Here is a 22,210-nt window from a genome sequence, read left to right as displayed (position 1 = left end):
ACTTAAGGGGCCCAAGAAGAAGTAATGCTGGTTGAACTCTGCTTCTCTTTCCTAATGACTCTGCAAGACTTTAGGCACTTATATTTTTTGCTTTTACTTTGTCATTATACTAAATTCAATAAATGACTTGCTATTCACTATATACCAGCACAATACAGCTTATTCTACAATGGAAATCTCAGAGCCTGACTCAGCTCTTGTTATCTAGCTATCCCAAGAAGTAATTTTCTCCAAGAAATTAATAAAATCCTAATTGAAAGAGAAGGTATATTGACATTGTACAGAGATGTACACATTATGTACACTGACAAACCCCAACTGAAACCTCAATGAGAAGTTTAATATGAATCAATAGTTTCTAAAATAAAAATTAAACATCTATCTGCATTTATATAAATCTGCACACCTGTAAACACAGACCACTGAACCTTAAAATTCAAATCACTTTCAAAAGATAATAATGGAAAAAATGGGAAAATAAGAGTAGTGCCAAACAGTAATACTCAAACAAGCCATTAGGGCTCACAAGTCAGCCATTAAGTTGAGACACACTGGCCATAAGGTCAGGTTTTCATTTTAGGAAAAAAAAGAATCACAAATCACATGTTTATAGACCTTCTGGGAAAAAGCCAGAAGTCAAACCAATAGCATCTTAAGAAAAATGCTGACAATTTCAAACAAATATATTATTGTTCAAAATTTTTGAGAAATGAATTTTAACCTTATATATTTAGTAGCAAATAGAAATTTGGTCCTTTCTGTAAAAGAAATCAGGTTAATCCCATTACCATGAAATTACTGTGACAGCAAGTTGAAACCCAGACCAATTTTTTTATCTACAACATAAAAATATGCAATTTCAATCCAAAAGGCAAATCTTTAGTTTATAAAGACAATAGCCACTTTAAACACAATAAAACCAGGTTTAACATACAATTCTTAGCACATGAAGAACCTTGCTATTATTAAACTATTAAGTGTGACTATATTATTAGTTAACAAAAACTCACAACAAAATGACATGCACAGGAAGAGCTTGAGATGGTCCAAGAAAAGACAAGGAGTCTGGTTTCAGCATTACACAGGGACCTTCCTCCTGACATTTTAGAGACGTACCCATGGTGTCAGGGTCTCTGTCATCTGGTGTCAGGTGAATGAGTTATCATTGTGATTAAAAAAGATTAATAGAACAGAAAAAAAAAGTATTCCAAGATGAGTATTTATACAATTTCATTTAGCCTCTTCCTCCTCTTAAAGCATTTTAAAGGAGAATAAAGGATTTTCTAGTAACCAGGAAACTTAAATATCTTAAAAATGTAAAATAGACATTAAGAATTAAAAAAAGAACAGGTCCAATACTCACCAACAGCTAGCAATGGCTGATACATCTTGATATTTTTTGTGGTCAATGGTGGGCACATACGGATAGCAAACTGTGGTGAGGGCAGTCCTGAAAGTAGACCTGTTAGCAGGAATTTGAGCTGCACTTCCTGCAGAATGGAGCCTTTGGGATGTTCTTCCCCAGCAATTGCACTTTGCCCTGATTTGTAATAAAAAATACAAATATGTTAATTATAACATACGCTGTTCTTAAAAGTCTAAAGGAACTTTACAGTGGAAGTATACTCTTCAGGTCTAGAAGGTGTAATGTAGCACTCTAGTGCCTGTAGCTATACACCGAGTCTTACTTGGCTATGGGACTTAAACTGCATCATCTAATATCTCAAAGGATAGATTACTCCAGAGTATTGCTATCCAGAATTCAGGGACCTTTGTCTCCTAAGAAACACCATTTTAGCCAAAGTTCCTGGTATTAGGGCATCCAAGGCAAATCAAGAGGACTAGGGTTAGAGAACAGTTTCTGTAGCATGACATATTACAGAGCATTCCTCTCTTACTGCCTTTCTAAAGGGTTACTTTTCAAGCTGATGCTCTTTAAAGTGCACATAAAATGGACCTAGAATCTGTCATACAGAGTGAAGTAAGTCAGAAAGAGAAAGACAAGTACCGTATGCTAACACATATATATAGAATTTAAGAAAAAAAAATGTCATGAAGAACCTAGGGGTAAGACAGGAATAAAGACACAGACCTACTAGAGAATGGACTTGAGGACACGGGGAGGGGGAAGGGTAGGCTTTGACAAAGCGAGAGAGTGGCATGGACATATATACACTACCAAACGTAAAATAGATAGCTAGTGGGAAGCAGCCGCATAGCACAGGGAGATCAGCTCGGTGCTTTGTGACCACCTAGAAGGGTGGGATAGGGAGTGTGGGAGGGAGGGAGACCCAAGAGGGAAGAGATATGGGAACATATGTATATGTATAACTGATTCACTTAGTTATAAAGCAGAAACTAACACACCATTGTAAAGCAATTATACTCCACTAAAGATGAATAAAAAAAAATTGGTATCACAAATAGCAGGTTCCAAGAACTCATTTAGATTTCTAATAAGAAATCTTAATGTGTCAATGTAATTACAACATTTAAGCTTTATAATTACATATTCTTACATAAATAAGTAAAATAAAATTTAAATACATACTTATAATTACTAATATATAATATATAAACTGTCACTAGTGAGTTAAGTCTTAAATGGCATTATTTTTAGATACAGCGTTCGTACTTAGGTTATCAAATTTCAAACTAAAAAGATGATTCAAATCAAAACCATTCACAAAATGTGAATACAAAGTGTGCAACAAAATCAAAACCATTCACTAATAAGGGTATAAAAATTTTCTTCCTTTAAAGCACTACTGAATACTGGGATAAAGCTGTCAAAAGTACATATCAGGAATATGTGTGAGTATATATATATGTGTACACACACACACACACACACACACACACACATTGTGAAAGGGAAGAATGAAATAATTACTAGGAGTGGGTGACGGGATTCTAACTAAACCTTTTAAAGCTGTAAAGTTGTTTTAGTAATAATGTTATTGTAAAATCGGTAAGATACACAGAAAAAAAGGCCATCAATTGAATCCAAATAAATGATCCCTTAGGATAAGCCATACAATTGGTATCAATCTTTAGTAACAAAGATGGGGTCTAAAGGAATGGCAAGTTCCACAGGTAGGTACCATGTTTACCAACCCTTGGCAGCTTGGAGTTCACTTCAGGAAACTGTCATATTTCTCTTCAAGCATCTTCCATGTGAGGTGATTCACAAAGTAGGGCAGATTAGGCCTTACTAAGCAGCAGCCTTTACCCAATGAATATAAATCAGGCCTCTGTATTTAACTGAATTGCTTTCAATTACCACTAAGTACATAGTGAATTTCAAATTAAAAGTTTAATTAAAAGTTTTAATTAAAATGTTTTCAAGTAACAAAGATTTAATACTTTTAAATCAACAACACTGTCAAGAACTGCTATACAATCTGTATCATTTTGTCTCCTAAAAAATGTAAGTTATACCACTTAGATACCTAAACAGCATAAAATTACAAATTCCTACAGGCTTTGTATTACTGATGAGTTCTGTGCGTGTGTGTTTATAATTCTTTTCACTTAAATATTTTATATTAAGTGCAGACAAGGTCAATTAACTTGGAAAATTGTGTGTAACTAATAAAATAAATTTTGCAAAACAATTATGTGTCTCAACTTCCTCATATGGATTTATGTCTAGAAGGTGAAAAGAATTTTAAGTATAAAAGTTAGTGTCACTGAGCACAAGGATTCCACAGCTGGCAGGAATTGTGAGAATACCAGGTCTGGAGAGGTCAGGTCTTGCTTAGATTACGGAGAAGCAGCCGGGACTAGATGCCACGGCCAAGGAGCAGACTCCAGACTGGGATGACGAGGTTCACACTTCCACTTACTGGCCGTGCAGTCTGGGGCAAGTTTTTTAATCCCCCTGGGTCTCAGTTCCCACATACATAAAATGGAAATAATAATAGTACCTACTTTGTAGGGTTGTTGAGCTAATACTTAAGAGAATTTGGCACAGTATTTAACATAGTATTAAGCACTCAATGTCATCTCTGATTAAGAAGATTAATAAGTTAATGCTCTTTCTAGTATATCATGGATCTTTACAGCATTTAAACAAAAGAACCTAGTAAATAATATCCATTTTCAATCACACTGTGGGAGAACAAATAATGATAAAGAAAATCCTTTATAAACCACTAGCCACAATTTTAAAAGAATTAGACGTCAGCACTGCTTGGCATATTTACAATTTCTAGTTGTATATATTTGAAACCACCAATCCTCATTCTTCCTTGAATATATAGTGGTCCTATAATAATTAAATAACTTTGAAGCAATATATTATCTGCAAATAAATATTTGTTGAAGTAAGAATTCCCAACGTGAAAATAAGAAAATGTAAGTCAAGAAGTTAAGATGATTTTTTCTAATACTGCTCAGTTACTTTATTCCTTCAATAAATATTTATCACACTTCTAGAATGTGCAAGGCCCTGGACTGAGTGCTGGGGATGCAAAGCTGAATCAAGCACTGTCCCACCCTTGTGAAGCTTATAATTTACTGTAGGGAAACAAACAAGTAAAATCACAACTACAATCAGCTGATGACTATTAGGGACCACATAAATCAGGCTTGGGAAATTAAAGAAAGCAACACCTGAGCTGAATTTTGAATAAGGAGTAGCAGAAACGGAGAGAGAGGAAGAGTGTGTTCAATTCTGAGCTGAGGGAGCAGTGAGCATGGAGGAGGAGATATGGTATTGCCCAGCAAGGGCTACATATGCAGCATCCAGATGCCTCATGCCGTCTCTTTCATGTAGATCAGAGTCCCTCACGAATGAACATTTTCTAATTCCAGCACTACAATAACAGTATATACTACTTCAGGTACTGTTATGCTTAAATATTTTATACCCCTCTGATTTATTTAGGAAAGAATAAGTCTACATTTTAGTTTTCTGAAGTATTAACTTTGACTTTATAATAACTGCAGCCACTGACTATTGATTTTGCCCTTCAAAAAGTATACCTAACATGGAAGTGAGAGAAAAAAAAAAGCAGTTTACCAATCATGTTATCTAAGGAGAGGTCTGGGAGCTTATTCTGTAGCACTCCTACAGGAATTCCACAGAAAGACACGGGTGAATATAAAGGTGACACGCCAGAACTACTGCAAAGACATAATAATTAGATGGTTCTTACATATTTAAAACCTGGTTCTTACATATTTAAAACCTGCATCACATGTTAGTAACTCAAAATACTAATTTTAGATCATAGTATTCTATCAATTTTTACAGTATTCATTAATCTAACCCATAGGTGAAATATCTCTAGCAGGTTTACATAATCTCCTAATAATCTAAAGTCTTAATTATCAATTTAAAAATATTTTTTTCAGAAAACAGGTTCTGCTATTTTTATATGATTCTGGTAATCTAAAGAAAGGGGGAAACAAAGCAAAACAAAAAAGAGGTCCTATTGGTTCACTTACCTGTTCCGTGAACTTCGATTACACACGGCAGACTTCAGTTCCCATATCATAACCCTGCCGTCACTCACTATGAGGGCAGCTGCATTCTCATTGACAGGACAACACACCATACTGAAGGGACGGACAGTTTTTGTCACCCTGATTGCGTCACACTGGCTTCGTAAATCATAGGTAAGCTCCTGGACAGGATCTGGATCTTAACACAGTATAGTTTTCTTTTAAATATTAGACAGCAACCATATCAATGTCACTGGTACTTGTTTTAATTTAAATAATACCTCAACCAAAAAGGATATCATCCCTTCACTAATGCAAAGTTTGTCAAAAATGGCTTCCCTGGGCTTCCCTGGTGGCGCAGTGGTTGAGAGTCCGCCTGCCGATGCAGGGGACACGGGTTCGTGCCCCCGTCCGGGAGGATCCCACATGCCGCGGAGCGGCTGGGCCCGTGAGCCATGGCTGCTGAGCCTGCGCGTCCGGAGCCTGTGCTCCGCAACGGGAGAGGCCACAACAGTGAGAGGCCCGCGTACCACAAAAAAAAAAAAAAAAAAAAAAAAAAAAAAATGGCTTCCCTGTTTACAATTACTAATTTCTTCAGGATATAAAGATAATTTACTTAATGACCGTCTACACCAAGTTTAATTTCCAAAATAACAATTACTATCAAAATAGTCTATTTAATATTTTTAAAATAAAGAAAATTCTTTGAAAAAGGATCAACAGTAATATATGATTAAATAATGAACAGTGCACTTGTAGCCCAACATAATTTACTGTGGTCTACAATAAGCCTGAAAATAATTATACTTTATAAAAGATGTGAAAGTCACTTTCACCTTTACATAGTACATCATTCCATAAAAACATTAGTTTTGTTCTCCAGGATAAGATTGAAACTGACAACTGAATGCCCTGGAGACTTATTAACCTGTTACTTTACCATGGAAATCCTAAAGCAAAGGGGTGTAATAATAAAGGTATATACAAGGTTGGACTTGTGCTAAAGAAATAATCACAAAAGATAACATCCACTTAGCTCATGGATATAATCAAGAAGGGATTACAAAATATTACTATCTTTGCAGCATACAAGAGGTGCACTGTTATAACACTCAGAGATTATCTTGGGCTTGGGTTTTTTTACGCCTCATGTTATAACCATATTCTACTTTCTTAAGGCAAGGATTATTATTAACTCCGTGCTTTGGTAAGTATTTGCCACATGAAGCTTTATAAAATAATTCTGAAAAAATATATAATTAACATTATTGTGAGATATAAACTCACCTGGTTCCTCATTTGAAGTGGTGAAAATACTATTGTAAGATCTTCGAACACGTAAGGTTATACAACCATTTTCATGTAGGCAAAATAAACCATCACGCTGAAAGCAGGGTATTACCTTTAAATAGATGATGTATTTGTTTTTAAAAACAGTAGATTTTAAAAGTATATACGGTGAGATTCATAAACTCATATTTAGAGAATATGGGCGAAAAAACCCCAAAACACAAAAATACACATATAATCCCCTAGTTTTAAAACTAAATGAACATTTTAAAAAATCCATCAATAATCCTAAAAAATCTGTCTTTATCCATGTAACTTATACAGTTCAGTACATATCTCCAGATCAGTCAGAAGAATTTCTAGGGTTAAATCAAACCAATCTAAAGTGCAGAAAAATGAGGAAAGTAAAATAACATTGTTAATCTTTAAATAAATAGAAAAAGAGAAAGTGAGACTAAGGACTTTTGCAAAATTATGGTTTTTCTCTATATAATTCATAATCAACTTTTGGTAATATAATTTGTAAGTTGTAGATACCTGCAGAAATGGAACTCCTGTTCGTTCTATTGCAATCACACCCACTGTCTGATTCACCTCAAGGTCAAGGATTAAAATCTCTCGAGGATAGAGTAGCAACATGTGATTCCTTTTCGAAGGCAGGTATGCCAACTGAAGGCAATCATTGAGAGTTATGAATTCAGCACTGAAAAAAGTAAACATCTACTTCAGGCACCAAGAAATGAGTCAAACTCACAAATGAACTTATTCGTGAAACAGAAACAGACTCAGAGAAGCAAAAAAACAAACTTATGGTTACCAAAGGGGGAAGGAGGTAGGGGAGGGATAAATTAAGCATTGGGGATTAGCAGACACAAACTACTATATATAAAACAGATAAACAACAAGGTCCTACTGTGTAGCACAGGGAACTAGATTCAATATCCTGTAATAAACTCTACTGGAAAAGAATCTGAAAAAGAACATGTAATATAATACGTATAACTGAATCACTTTGCTTTACACCAGAAGCTAACACAGCATTGTAAATTAACCATAATTCAATTTTAAAAAAATGAGTCGGACTTTATTCATATCAGAAAAAGCTAAAAAAGGATTGAATTTTGTACTTTCCACATAATAATTGTCAATGAGAATGTACAGCTGTTTCCTGAAATGACCGACACGGGCTAGTATCTAAAAATTAGATCTCTCCTTTGTGCCAAAATCCAAATGACGACAATGATACTGTACAGGTCGGATAGAGACATGTTTCTGAATATGTGAAAATGTAAAGTAAAGTACTAAGTCTGCAGTATGAGATGGTCAGTGACAATACTATATGGCATTCATAAGACAGTAGTTTTATTTTTATTTTGTAATTAGAAGTACTAGACAGACTGCTGAAATGAAGCATCAGGACTAAAACATAAAGCACGTAGGGCAGTTAGGGCTAGGCAACTGGATGAGGAGTCACTGCACTATCCGCACGGCTTGGGCAAGGAAGGCACTTCCTCTACTCCGCCTTCATTCACTTTTCAGCTGTCTTAAAAGCTTTCGTGAAACAAAGCTTGGTATTTTATTCACTTACCACAGCATTTTCTTCTGTGTAAGTAAAAGAGATGAAATGATATGAGAATTATAAAGACTGTTAAAGAGTCTCAAAACTCATTTTAGTAAGTTGTGTTTGTGGTACATATTTAATCACAACTTTATTTTATAATAAATTTATATTTAATATATTTCAGTAGGAATGGGCATACAATTATGTACCTTTTTTCTTACATAACAGTTTTATTAAAAGGTTTTGAAACTTAAAATAAAGTTAGATTAGAGGACTAGAGACAGGGAGGTGGATTGCATTAAAATCCTGGCTCTGCATTTCCTAGCTGGGTGAGCTTAAGTAACATATTTAAAACAGTGTGAGACTCGGCTTCCTCATTTATAATGTGGGCACAGTACTACTGCCCAGGATTGTAGCAAGATTATATGTAATAACGTATGTGAAAGCACCCAGAGTAGTTCTATTTGAAGGGATAAATAATGCATTTCCCCAGTACTCAAGATGAACATATGATTCACATGACAGAAAATATAACGTATATAAATCATAACTTATAAAACTATGCAGGCAAAAAATAATTATTTATGATACAGAATCAATGCAAAGTAAATAAAAAGTTCTCAAGATATTTAAGGAGCAATCTTAAATTATTTCAGCACAGGGTGACAGATAAATTAGTGAATTTAATCAGCCTATGGTTTACTATATAAAAATGATATTTACATATAAATTCAGAATGTATTTGTAGAGCAATTTGTATTTTACATTTTTTTTTTTTTTTTTTTTTGTGGTACGCGGGCCTCTCACTGCTGTGGCCTCTCCCATTGTGGAGCACAGGCTCCGGACACGCAGGCTCAGCAGCCATGGCTCACGGGCCTAGCCGCTCTGCGGCATGTGGGATCTTCCCAGACCGGGGCACGAACCCGTGTCCCCTGCATCGGCAGGCGGACTCTCAACCACTGCGCCACCAGGGAAGCCCGTATTTTACATTTTTTAGGTAATTACCCACAAAGTCTAGATAGAATAATCTTAGCATATTAAAAATAAAAGCTTTTAAAAAATGAATGCCAAAAAAACTACCAAAGCAATAAAAGTATAAGAACTACCATAGCACTAGGAAAAAGATAGAAATCTATTTTTAATGCATAAAATTAGTTCTTTAAAATAAAATTGTACTCAGTTGAAATTTCTGAAATAAACAATAATAGCTAGCCTTTACCAAAAGAATGCTTATTGAGTATCAGACACTACCTTCAGTACTTAAGCTATTGCACCTATTAATCCTTACAACCCTAAGAAATCCTTTCAAACACTATCTTAGAGATTGGGAGAGTGAAATTTGAACAAGATTAAATTATACTTAGAGTCACAGAGCTACAGCTTCCCTTAGAATCTTGGCCCTTAACCAGTATGGGAAACATCTTTACATGCATGAGAAAAACACCTATATTTTATTGGCTAATGAGATTACACAGCATTTAAGTCAGGAAAATGTATTTAAAATGAAAATCCAGCTTTTGTCCCCCAATTTTTAATGTGTTCAGTGGCCATAATCTTAGAATCTTTCTCTCTTATTTTCAGAAGTCAAAACTTTTCATGTGTCAAAATCAATGGGGGTTGTTTACCACATTACTGGAAACAAAGGAGCCACGTTAATGCTAAATCTCTTCTTAGGGGAAGAAACAAAAAACATTTTTCCTCTTATAAATTCAAAATTACAAACAAGAAAGGGTAACATGAAGAAGAAAATTAATCTTAGTACATCTCCAAAAATGATGTTTTCATTAATAGATGATAACTAGATAAACGTTGAATAAATGAATGAATGTTGCTGTTAGTTTTACACTTGTAACTTACCTAGGTTTCTCTTGAGTGATTAAGATTTTCACTTTATTAAGAGCCTTCTTGGCCCCTGTGGCTGCAGCCAGCTTGCTGTGAGCTGGGCTGGAGTGTGGGCTGGATATGTACACTTTTTTCCCAGGGCCTGAGGGTGGCTTGGATGGAGAGAAGTCTGAGATGAATACAATGCCCTCACTGGTGAGTACTGTATTGAGAGAAGCAAAACTCTGATTAAAGTTTAATCTAGCATAGCATAGAGTTTTATTCCAATACAATTTTGAGAGCAAGGTAATGATAATTTTAATAATATAGAACTGGCAGTGTTATGCAGTCATAACATAACGGGAATGTTGTCCAAGTTAAAGTGAAACTGGTGGTCCATTACAATTCATCAGAGGCCTCCAAGCTCAGCATTCCAAATTAATGTTTTATATTTAAAAGATACCAGAAGGTTACTGGCAGAAAGAACAAATGTTTGTTCTTCCAAATATATTCAGTGCATGGACTTTCATTAAAAACCTTTCCTCGTTATATCCCATAACTTCAAAATCCAAAGACTTTCAGAATATAAAATTCACAGAAGAAATAAAAAATCCCACATGTAAGAGGCTCTGCATACCACACTTGGTAAGTTCAAATATTTGACTTGATGATACTAATTTTTCATCATTATCATGAGCTACTCAGTCTAAACATATTTCCTTTTTCTTCTTGCGTATCAAATTGAACCTCGGGATGTGTAAAGAGTGTTCTTTTTCTCTTTACATCTAGAGTAAAAGTAAAGTGCCGGGGCTTCCCTGGTGGCACAGTGGTTGGGAGTCCGCCTGACGATGGAGGGGACGCGGGTTCGTGCCCCGGTCCGGGAGGATCCCACGTGCCGCGGAGCGGCTGGGCCCGTGAGCCATGGCTGCTGTACCGCAAAAAAAAAAAAAAAAAGAGGAAAGTACCAACAGCTGTTTACTAAGTGTACAGGAAACAGAAATATTCAAGGAGGCAGCATCACATTTAACAATACAAATTATGCCTTTTTATGACTGAAAAAATAATCCCCCTCAAAACAGGCTAATACTAATACATATCTGATTATAAAAGTCTTATCTATCCTGGCAATCAGCAAGGCTGCTTTAAACACAGGGAACAAAGCAGCATTCAAGAATCATGACAACCCCAGCACATTCAATGAGCAAATTAAAGATGTTAGGTCAACTGATGCTTTGAAATATATAGTGCTTTCATCAACCAAATTAAAGAGATGCAGTAAATTAGCCTGAAGCCTTGTCTCCTTTCAGATTACAGAAGTCACCCTTCAAGGTCCCAGTCATTCCCCTTCTTTTGTGATGCCCTCACTCCCTGACTCTGCCAGCTAGGCCAGCCCTCCTCTGTGCTCCCACAGCACTGCATTCACAGCAAACTAGTGAGTGAATGAGTGAGTGTACACATACGTTCATATACACACATTTATATATACGAAGCCTAAACACATTGTATTGCAATTATTTATACAGCTGTTTCCCATTTTAATTTCTACTTGTCTGTCCTACTCTCCCTCCATCCACTCACGCATACACACGCCCCTCAATAAATGTTGGTGGACACATGTTAGAATTCTGAGTCATTCAAATCCAGGGAAAACATTCTTTACCACAGTTAATCCCCTTGCCTCTTTCAAGTCGTTGATCAAATATCAAAATGAAGCCTAGGGCCTCCCTGGTGGCGCGGTGGTTGGGAGTCCGCCTGCCGATGCAGGGGATACGGGTTCGTGCCCCGGTCTGGGAGGATCCCATATGCCGCGGAGCAGCTGGGCCCGTGAGCCATGGCTGCTGAGCCTGCGTGTCCGGAGCCTGTGCTCCGCAACGGGAGAGGCCACGACAGTGAGAGGCCCGCGTACCGCAAAATAAAAAAAAAAAAAAAAATGAAGCCTACTTTGACCACTTCATCTAATACAACAACTTGCCCACTCCCATTCTCCCACCCCCTTTACCTTGTTTTACTTTTTTATACCACTTATAACCTCTTAATATATTGTAATTTATTAATTCATTATGTTCATAGTTTACAATCTGACCCTCCCTCACTAGAATGAAAACTTTCTGAAGGAAGGAATTCTTGCCTTGGTTCACTGATATATTCCAGGTTCCCAGAACACTCCTGGCATATAACAATAGCTCAAGAAACATCTGTTGGATAACTGAATAAAAAATATTTTCTACATAATTTAGTCATAAAAGTATCTGTCTAGAATCTGATTTTTAGATCAGTAGCTCAGTAAAGTATCAAAAGCACATTGGGAAAAACAGCCTCCACGAGAAAAAAATCCCTTGGGCTTGGTCTTTTCCTGACATGCATCTGTTTATGGCACTCAAAATACACGGCATGAATTAAAACAATTTTTTAAAAAGGAAGAAATGAATCTGGCCACAGACTAAATGAAACCCTTGACTCAGGTTCTTTCGATGTTCCTAGAAAAAAATTTAATTAAGTCTGAATTAGAGTAACACAGCAACTCTTTCTCTGACTAATCTAATTCTGTTCACAAACTCCACACAGTGAAGGTCTGGCTTGCTGATTTAAATTTCTAACCATCATAGTATCTGTAATAGGAGCTGAAAATATATGAACTAGATGTGTTTCTCATTTTAACATTATAGATGTATGAAGGGTGTGTGTGTGTGTGTGTGTAGCATTAACCATATATGTTACAAACACCTCAACTCATTTTCCACAAGAAACTAGTACTCACAAGTTAAATGTGAGGGATCAAAAGGGTCAAAGGAAAAAGAAAGCATGTTATCTGCATAGCTCTTCTTCCAGAGTTTGGTGCCAGTATCTGCATTCCAGAGCACAATATAGTTTGGCGGATGGATAGCAAGCAATAAATCTCGGGAAGCATCTTGATTCCATAACCACTGAACATCTGTAAAGACCAGAAAAATAAAGGCAAAATTCAGAAATCACCCACTTCAAATTACTTGTCTAATGTGTCCTTGATATCTAGTTGTGTGTGTGTGTATGTGTGTGTGTGTTTACATAATCCTTAAAATCTTAACTACCCCCCTTCAATGTTGCATATATATGTGTCAGGATTGATAGGAAAAGCTAATTTTATATAAAAATGAGCTGTCTGGACATTAGAATCTAGAGGTCAAAATTTCCAAGTAATCTGAAATATTACTTCAAAGAAAATACAAAGCAATTTACACTATTCATTATTTAAAACTTTATGTCAAAGACTGTCCCAGCCAGGATCAATGTCAGACTCTCCTAATGTTTTTGTGGAATTACTTAATGGGACTTTACAGAATTTCATGTTTTTTCATAACAATAAAGAGGATAAGGATCTAGTTCAATAGTACAGTAAGTACTTGGTAAGTATTTTTTAAATAGTCATTTAAAAGATTCACTCAGTCAAGAGAGCCACTCAGTCAAAGCCTGAAGAGCCCAGGAATACTGTATTGATTATAGGTCAGTAACATAAGCAAGCAAACAAATGATCTATATGAAAACGAGAAAAAAAATTTATCTCTATTAAGAGAAAGTAAGCACTGAGGGCTAATTCAAAAGAGCAGTTCGGTCAAGCTTACGTATATTATAGCTTACATTTACAAGACTGTTTACAGCAGCTTAATTTTTCTCATCATGCTCAACTGAGGGCAAGATTGAAATTAATGCATTTTACCAAAGCACAAATCAACTGAGATTTGAGGAAATAAGCCCCGAAGCATATTGATAAGGAAAAGAAAGCTAGATTCGGATCAGCGGAACAGGCTAAACACAATCAAGAGTTAACTGAGAAGTGATGAAATTAAACGAATGGGAAAAACCAACCACGCTAAGAGTAAGTGTATTAATACAGACGCTTGGCGGAGTACAGACTTTCCTCACCCTGAATAGGCTTGGCATGCTCTTGGATCTCACACTGAGCTACTCCTGCTGCTACATCCCAAACGATGATCTTTCCATTGACATCAGCAGAAGCTAAGCGCAAGGAGTATGGTGAGCCGATGTTATGGTGATAATTTTCCCTGGCCCATTTAACCTAGTATCAAGAAGAAATCAAATCAAGTAAGTACTTGCACTGGATGAAACTATACCTAATGTTTATAAAACACCAACTGGAACCCAAACTACATTCTACACTTATATTATAAAAATAGGAAACTAGGGAACCCTCCTACGCTGTTGGTGGGAATATAAAGTGGTACAGCCACTATGGAGAACAGTATGGAGGTTCCTTAAAAAACTAAAAATAGAACTACCATGTGACCCAGCAATCCCACTCCTAGGCATATACCCGGAGAAAACCATAATTCAAAAAGAGACATGCACCCCCATGCTCATTGCAGCGCTATTTACAATAGGCAGGACATGAAAGCAAACTAAATGTCCCTCAGTGGAGGAATGGATAAAAATGTGGTACATACATACAATGGAATATTACTCATCCATAAAAAAGAACAAAATAATGCCATTTATAGCAACACGAATGGACCCAGACATTGTCATACTGAGAGAAGTAAGTCAGGTACAGAAAGACAAATATCATATGATATTGCTTATATGCAGAATCTTAAAAAAAAGGGTACAAACGAACTTATTTACAAAACAGAAGTAGAGTCACGAATATAGTAAACAAACTTATGATTACCAAGGGATAAGGGCAGGGGGAGGGATAAATTGGGAGAGTGGGATTGACATTTACACACTACTAGATACAAAATAGATAACTGATAAGAACCTGCTGTACAGCACAGGGTACTCTACTTAATACTCTGTAATGGGCTATATGGGAAAAGAATCTAAAAAAAAAAAGTGGGTATGTGTGTATGTATAACTGATTCACTTTGCTGTACAGCAGAAACTAACACAACATTGTAAATCAACTATACTCCAATAAAAATTTTTAAAAAAGGAAACTAGCGTCCATCTTGAAAGTCAGACATTTTTATTATTTATGATATTTTTTAAAAGTTGTAATTAAAATATTTTTGAAAACATCACAATGTTCCTGCCTTTAAAATATGAAAAATGATGCACAACCTTAATACTATGGGGAATTCACGTAAAAAACTCCGGAATACCATATCTTAAAATGGTATGATCATTGGTATATCATTTGATCATAGTAATAACCATAAAACCTAATTCTGACATAACATGTAAAATCCTAAATTGCTAAGCAGAATCTTTTCCTGCATTCTATTCTTCTAATTAAAAGGAGACAACTTACAGCTACAAAAACCTTGCAAAGGAAAAAAACAAAAGCAAACAAAAACTCTGGCTATCCCTCTCATAAAACTGGAAAATAACATTAACAGTTTTTTCTCTAAAAAACAAATTTGTGCATCATAGTTTTAGTAATATCATTAAGAATAGTTTTTTTTAAAAAAATTAAAAACACAAGAATCCCGGCACAAAATCAAGAAATTAACTGAGCATCGAATACTGGCAGAGTAAGGAATAAAACAGAGTCCTTACACTGAGCCAAGGCCTTCCCTGGACACAACCTCCCCTCCTCTCTAGCTCAGCATCCTACTTCAGAACATTTCCCACACAACATTTTGTTAATTATTCTGTTTACTTTCTTTTGACCTATCACCAACCCTATCACCAATCCCACTCCATAAGGCAGGATCACCAAGGCCTCACTCACATGTCTATCCCGCAGCCTTAACACAGTGCCTGCAGCTGACGTTCGAGTATGTGTTCAGTAAACGAACTTACCACCACAGACTCTTCAAATATATACCTATGTAGACATATGTACACAGACACACAGATGTGTGTATTTATAAGTAAGCACTCATAGAAAATGCTAGGTTAGGGAAGCATGCTAACCAATTCCAACAGCCTTCATGAAAAAGATGGAAACAAGAAGTTTTCTGAACTCCAGTGTTAATAAGCCTTAGGTTTCTACTCCAACGCATCTTTTCCTCAGGCAAGAATTTTTTTAATAAAATGTGTGCGTAGGCATATATATATGCATGTATGTTTGAATGTGTATATATATTCACATGTGTGAATGTATGTATACTCTCCCTCCTCATTATTTGCAGATTCTGTATTTGTGAATTTGCTTACTCGCTAAAATGTATTTGTGATTTTATTTGCAAAATCAGTATTCTGCAGTGCTTTTGCAGTCATTCATGGACATGTGCAGGGTAGTGAAAAATCTGAGTCACTCAACATACAACTGCATCCCAGCTGTGGTTGAATGAGGCACTCTTGTTCCAGTTCTCATAATGTAAACAAATGTCTTTTCTGAGATCTATTAAGTACCATGATTTTTGCATTTTTGTGCTTCCTGTTAATGATTTCACTGTTTAAAATGGTCCTCAAGTGCAGCGTCGAAGTGCTGTCTAGTGCTCCTAAGCACAAGAAGTTGTGACGTGCCTTACAGAAAAAAGACACGTGAAATAACCTTTGTCCAGGCATGAATTATACTGCTATCGGTCATGAGCTCAATGATAATAAATCAACAATATAATAAATGTCTTTTAACAGAAACACATAAAAAACAAGGTTATGTATCAATCAGTTGATGAAAATATTGTGACTAAAGGCTCACTCGGAACCACACCATGTATTTCCCCGAGGAGCCATCAATGTTTCAGTATATGCTAACTCAGTGTTTGCAACAACTTTACAGAATAAAACTACCACGGATAAGAATTATTGTTTTGTGTGTGTGTGTGTGTGTGTGTGTGTGTGGTACCTGAATTCCATCTTTGTAAACGTCAAGTAGTGTACATATTAAAAAAAAAAAGCAGGGCTTCCCTGGTGGTGCAGTGGTTGAGAGTCCGCCTGCCGTTGCAGGGGACACGGGTTCGTGCCCCGGTACGGGAAGATCCCACATGCCGCGGAGCGGCTGGGCCCGTGAGCCATGGCCGCTGAGCCTGCGCGTCCGGAGCCTGTGCTCCGCAATGGGAGAGGCCACAACAGTGAGAGGTCCGCGTACCAAAAAAAAAAAAAAAAAAATCAGACCTACTAGAGAATGGACTTGAGGACATGGGGAGGGGGAAGGGTAAGCTGGGACAAAGTGAGAGAGTGGTAGTGTATATATGGACATATATACACTACCAAATGTAAAATAGATAGCCAGCGGGAGGCAGCCACATAGCACAGGAGGATCAGCTCGGTGCTTTGTGACCAGCTGAAAGGGTGGGATAGGAAGGGTGGGAGGGAGGGAGACGCAAGAGGGAAGAGATATGGGGATATCTGTATATGTATAACTGATTTACTTTGTTATAAAGCAGAAACTAACACACCATTGTAAAGCAATTATACTCCAATAAAAATGTTTAAAAAAAATCACCTAAACACAGCATAATCAAACTGCTGAAAATCCAGATAAGGAGATGAGATGAGAAAAGATACAATGCATACAGAGAAACAAAGACAAAAATTTCTCATTAAAAATTACCCAAGCTGGGAGATAGTGGAGTGATATCTTTAAAGCACTACAAGAAAAAAAGAAAAAAAAAGAAAAACTGGTGAAATAGTTTCTCAGCCAAATAAAAGCTGAAAGGATCAAACAATATCAGATACATGCCTCAAGAACTTAAAGGAAATTCTTCAGGCAAAAGGAATATGATGCCAGACTGAAACACAGATCTACACTAAGAAATGAAAACTCCAGAAATGCCAAAAAGATAGAAATGGGGGGGAGAGAGAATATATTTTTTCTCAAAAAAACCCCCAAAAAACAAAAAAAAAAAAACCCTATACCTAACATCAGAATTGAATGAATGCTTTCCTCCTAGGCTCAGGAATAAGACAAGAGTATCCTCCCTCCACTTCTATTCATTGTAGTAGAGGTCCCAGTCAACACAATAGGACAAAGGAAAAGAAATAAAAGACACCAGACTATCAGTGAAAAACCCAAACTGTCGTTATCTGAAGGTAACATGATTGTCTATGTAAAAAAAAAAAAAAAAAATCACCCAAATTACTGGATCTAACAAGTTTAGCAAGATCACAAGACACAGGTTAGTATTAAAAAAAAATCACCTGTATTTTTCTCTACTTCATATTACATACAAAAATTAACTCAAAATGGATCTGAAATTTAAATATAAGAGCTAAAACCATACATTCTTAGATGAAAACAAAGGTGTAAATCTTATTGACATTGGGAAGAGCAATGGTTCTTGGATACAGCAACAAAAGAAAAACATTATACCTACATCAAAATTTAAAACATTTGTGCTTCATAGGGCACTATCAAAAAAGTGAAAGATAACTCACAGAATGAGGGAAAATATTTGCCAACCATATATCTGATAAGGGACTTGGATCTAGAATACATAAAGAACTCGTACAACTCCAAAATTTTTAAAAATACAATTTTAAAATGGGTAAAGGAATGAACAGACAGTTCTCAAAGAAGATATACAAATGGCCAAAAAACACATGAAAAGATGCTAAACATCATTAGCCATCAGGGAAATGCAAACCAAAACCACAATGAGAACCACTTCATATCTGCTAGGATGGCTATAATCAAAAGGACATATAATAACAAGTGTTGCTCAGGATGAGGAGAAATTGGAGCCCTCGTACGCTGCTACAGGAATGTAAAATAGCGCAGCCTCTGGAAAATGGTCTGGCAGTTCCTCAAAAAGTTAAACACAGAGTTACCATGAGTCAGCAATTCTAATCCTAGGCATATACCCAAGAGAAATGAAAACACAGGTTCACACAAACAGACTGTGCACAAACGTTCACAGCAGTATTATTCATAGTACCTAAAAAGTGGGAAATACCCAAATGTCCATCAATAAATAAACGGTGTCTATCATACAGTGGAATACTACTCAGCAATAAAAAGGAATAGAGTACTGACATATGCTATGGCATGGATGAACCTTGGAAACATTATTCTAGGTGAGAGAAGCCAGGCACATATTGTATCGTCTCATTTATTTGAAATGTCTAGAACAGACAAATCTACAGGACAGAAAGTAGATTCGTGGCTGCCTAGGGATGAAGGGGACGGGGAAAAGGCATGGGTAGCGACTGCTAATGGGTACAGGGTTTCTTTTGGGGGTTATGAAACTGACTGTGGTGACAGCTACACAACTCAGTGGATATACTGAAAGCCAGGGAATTGTATGCTTTAAATGGGTGAATTTAAATGGTATGAATATCTCAGTAAACCTGTTAACAATGAAAAAGACCCCAAATCCCTATCTCCAATTGTAACATCTCCCCTAAAATTTCAGATCAGTATAATTCAATTGCCCCAGGTGTCTCGAACGTTGCACGTTAAACACTTACACTCACCGACTTCTCACACACTCACCTCATCAAAGCAACACTGCCATTCAACTACTCAAACAGAAACCCTGGAGTCATTCTATTCTGACTCTCCCTTAAGACTGTTTACTCTAAAGGCTATCAAGTTTACCTCTTAGCTCCTAAATGGAACTCCTTCACGCCTCTGCTTTATTTTAGGCCCTAAGAATTTCCTGCCCAAATTACTGCAATTCTCTAAATGATCCCACTGCCTTGTCTTGCCTTTTTCCAACAGATCCTCCACTGCTGCCAGAATGAGTTTTTCTAAAATGAAAATACGATCATATCAATCTCCTACTTAAAAATCCAGATTCCTTCATAATCTTACAAACCTTTTGGGGCAGGTGAATTTCTCCAGCTGCCTTCTTTCATCACTCTTACATTGTGTATCCCATCTTTCAGCCATCCTTACACATATTACTTCCCTTTGTGTATATCCTCCCTTTTTCCTGCAGTGCACCTCTCCCAATTTTCACTTGGCCAACTACTGTTTACAGTCCCTAAAATGAAAAGACTTCCGAGACCCTCCTCGGATCCCTAAAACGAGGTGACCTGTAGCTCCTTTGTCTTTCCACAGCATATTAGGCAGGTCTCACTTACCACACTGTATTTGTATGTTTTCTTTTCATTCTTCCTCACTAGACAATGAATTGCTTGAGGGCTTTCATCTCTATATCCTTAGCACATGTTAGGTGCTCAAAATTAATGAGTGAATGAGTGGTCCAGTACATGGCAGAATTAGTGTTTTCCACCAGCTTTGAAATGACCTAAGAACTAGCATTTTAGCTCATTCTAGCTCATCTGAGCCATACTAGCTCATCCTGATGTGACATTATATATGGAAATACTAGGCTACCCCAAATAGATTATCATACTTAAAACCTATTCAACATGTGTACATATGACTTACTGAGATTCTAGCGATATTTAAAACTTTAGAATAGACAATATGTTATAGGGTCAAAGTGGGATCTGACTTACCTTGACAACATCAGCTTTATGTTTTTCTAAAACTTGAAGCGTTTGAGCAGTATTGGAATCAATCACTACCACCAGCGAATGACATCCATAAGCAATTAAACCTTGCCAGCCCCTAACAAAAAGTGTTAAAATTTAAGTAAAAAGCAAAGCAAAGCAACTTCTCTCTTGCCAAGAGGCAGCCTAAATAAGTGAGAAATCTAACATGCACCATCATTAATAAAATAATTTAAGCCCAAAGGCTAGTATTTTACATTATAGCATTTAAATTAAATGTCTCGTTTAGCTTTAAAAAAGCTTGTTTAGTTTTTCTTTCAGATAAAAAAAGAAGGTTCTGAGAGATATGCACGTAGAGCCGTGAAGACGCATAAAGCAACTCCTGTCGTCTATTTGTCTTTGAGGGCATATACCTTGTTTTATTCAACTTTTAATACTGAGCATCCACAAAGTGCGTGGGACCATGCTCCCCGGTATCTGTGATTAGCCCCGGTCCTTCCCACCAGATAAAAAGACAAACAGTGAACAGGAGGTTTCGGTACTCTTGCCAACATTCCCAGTAGCCACAGCTACCGCGTTTGCTTTATATTTGTCTAGTTGTTAATTTGCAGTGTCTTTTTACAGTAAACCGATAAAGGTGAAATGAAGTGCCGGCGAGAGCACAGGAGCCTGGCACAGGGTCCGGCACACTGTTGAATGAATAAAGGTAAGAAACAGGGATGAAAGAGAAAGAAGACAGAATGGGGACGAGAACGTGGTCAGGGGAATTGACACTGGGGAGAGAAGGCTGGAGACTGGAGAGAGGTTAAGAGACGGGACTGGGAGGGTGAGGAAGGTGTGGAGAAAAGAGCAAAGAGAAACAGAGATGGTAGAACGAGGGCAAATATATCCACACAGGGAAAGTTCCCACGTGGGGCATTTACAGCTTTTATAGTAACAACACAAACCCAGCATTTAAATGAAAAACTCCAAGTGTGAAGGCGGCACCCAGTCTTTGCGAGGCCAAACTAAGCCGGGGTGGGGGGCGGTGAAACCTCTTGTTTTGTCCCCTTCCCCTCACAAACTCCTGGCCGAGCCTGGCGGCCTCGGAGCCCCGCGCCCTCACCAGTCCACCGCCGCCTTGTTGTGGGCACTGAGGGCCCCGGTGAGGGTGCGCGCCGACACCTTAAAATTCACCGTGTAGGGCAACATCGCTGCGGCTAAGCCCGGCCCTCGGCGCCGACCCGCAACCAGGAAGCGGCGGCCACTGCGCTTCCGTTCCAAACAGAGTCCGGGTGGCTTCGTGGGCGCCGCAGTTTGGTTCCACCGCCCCCAGGTACGGCTTCCTTCAGGTTCCGCCACGCCTATGTTCCGGCTGCTTCAGGATGCCGCCGCTGTAGCGGTTCCGCACCTCTGCGTAGGTGGTTCCCGGAAGAGAGAGGTGCTGACTCTGGTTACGTCCGGTTTGTTCAGACTGGGACTGCGTAGACCTATGTGCCCTGGTGGAAATGGTGAAAAGCAGGAGCTAAAAGCCCCAATTAGCCTTTCTGCCTTGGATTAGTTCACTTAGGGCAACAACCAATGACAGGCACTGTTGTAGGCATGGAAGATGTGGTGATGAAGAAGACGAAGTCTCCGCCCTCATGGAGTTTATAGAATAAATGCATGTGTGAAGTTAATTGGATGAATGGAGAGAGTGAATGAGAAGAATAGCCGGAACATAAAAAATTTGCAAATACGGAGAATACCCCATATATGGCCTTGGAAATACTTAAAAAGCAACAACAAAATAGCGTTTCTCCTGAGGCCAAGTGCCCTTTG

The 22,210-nt window shown here is 37.4% G+C and overlaps 1 protein-coding gene across 2 annotated transcripts in view; it reads right to left on the bottom strand.

Moving 5' to 3' along the window:
- The window catches only part of WDR11 (WD repeat domain 11), a gene marked incomplete at its 5' end in the record, with an annotated part of 56,873 nt that extends 35,257 nt beyond the window's left edge, over positions 1–21,616 (bottom strand). Inside the window, 10 exons of one of the 2 annotated variants that reach the window (XM_079707629.1) lie at positions 1,364–1,540; positions 5,027–5,130; positions 5,455–5,650; positions 6,739–6,853; positions 7,279–7,444; positions 10,160–10,346; positions 12,882–13,055; positions 14,024–14,177; positions 20,417–20,528; positions 21,516–21,616. In XM_079707629.1, coding sequence (XP_079563755.1) covers positions 1,364–1,540; positions 5,027–5,130; positions 5,455–5,650; positions 6,739–6,853; positions 7,279–7,444; positions 10,160–10,346; positions 12,882–13,055; positions 14,024–14,177; positions 20,417–20,528; positions 21,516–21,601 — 1,471 coding nt within the window. The remainder of the gene's footprint in view (positions 1–1,363; positions 1,541–5,026; positions 5,131–5,454; positions 5,651–6,738; positions 6,854–7,278; positions 7,445–10,159; positions 10,347–12,881; positions 13,056–14,023; positions 14,178–20,416; positions 20,529–21,515) is intronic. The other variant, XM_079707628.1, reaches the window with a different exon arrangement.
- Positions 21,617–22,210: the final 594 nt, after the last annotated feature.

The sequence above is a fragment of the Hyperoodon ampullatus genome (assembly GCF_949752795.1).
Source record: "Hyperoodon ampullatus genome assembly, chromosome: 1".
Classification (NCBI taxonomy): domain Eukaryota; kingdom Metazoa; phylum Chordata; class Mammalia; order Artiodactyla; family Ziphiidae; genus Hyperoodon; species Hyperoodon ampullatus.
The sequence above is the reverse complement of the archived record's forward strand: the minus strand, read 5'-3'. Positions and strand labels throughout refer to the sequence as shown.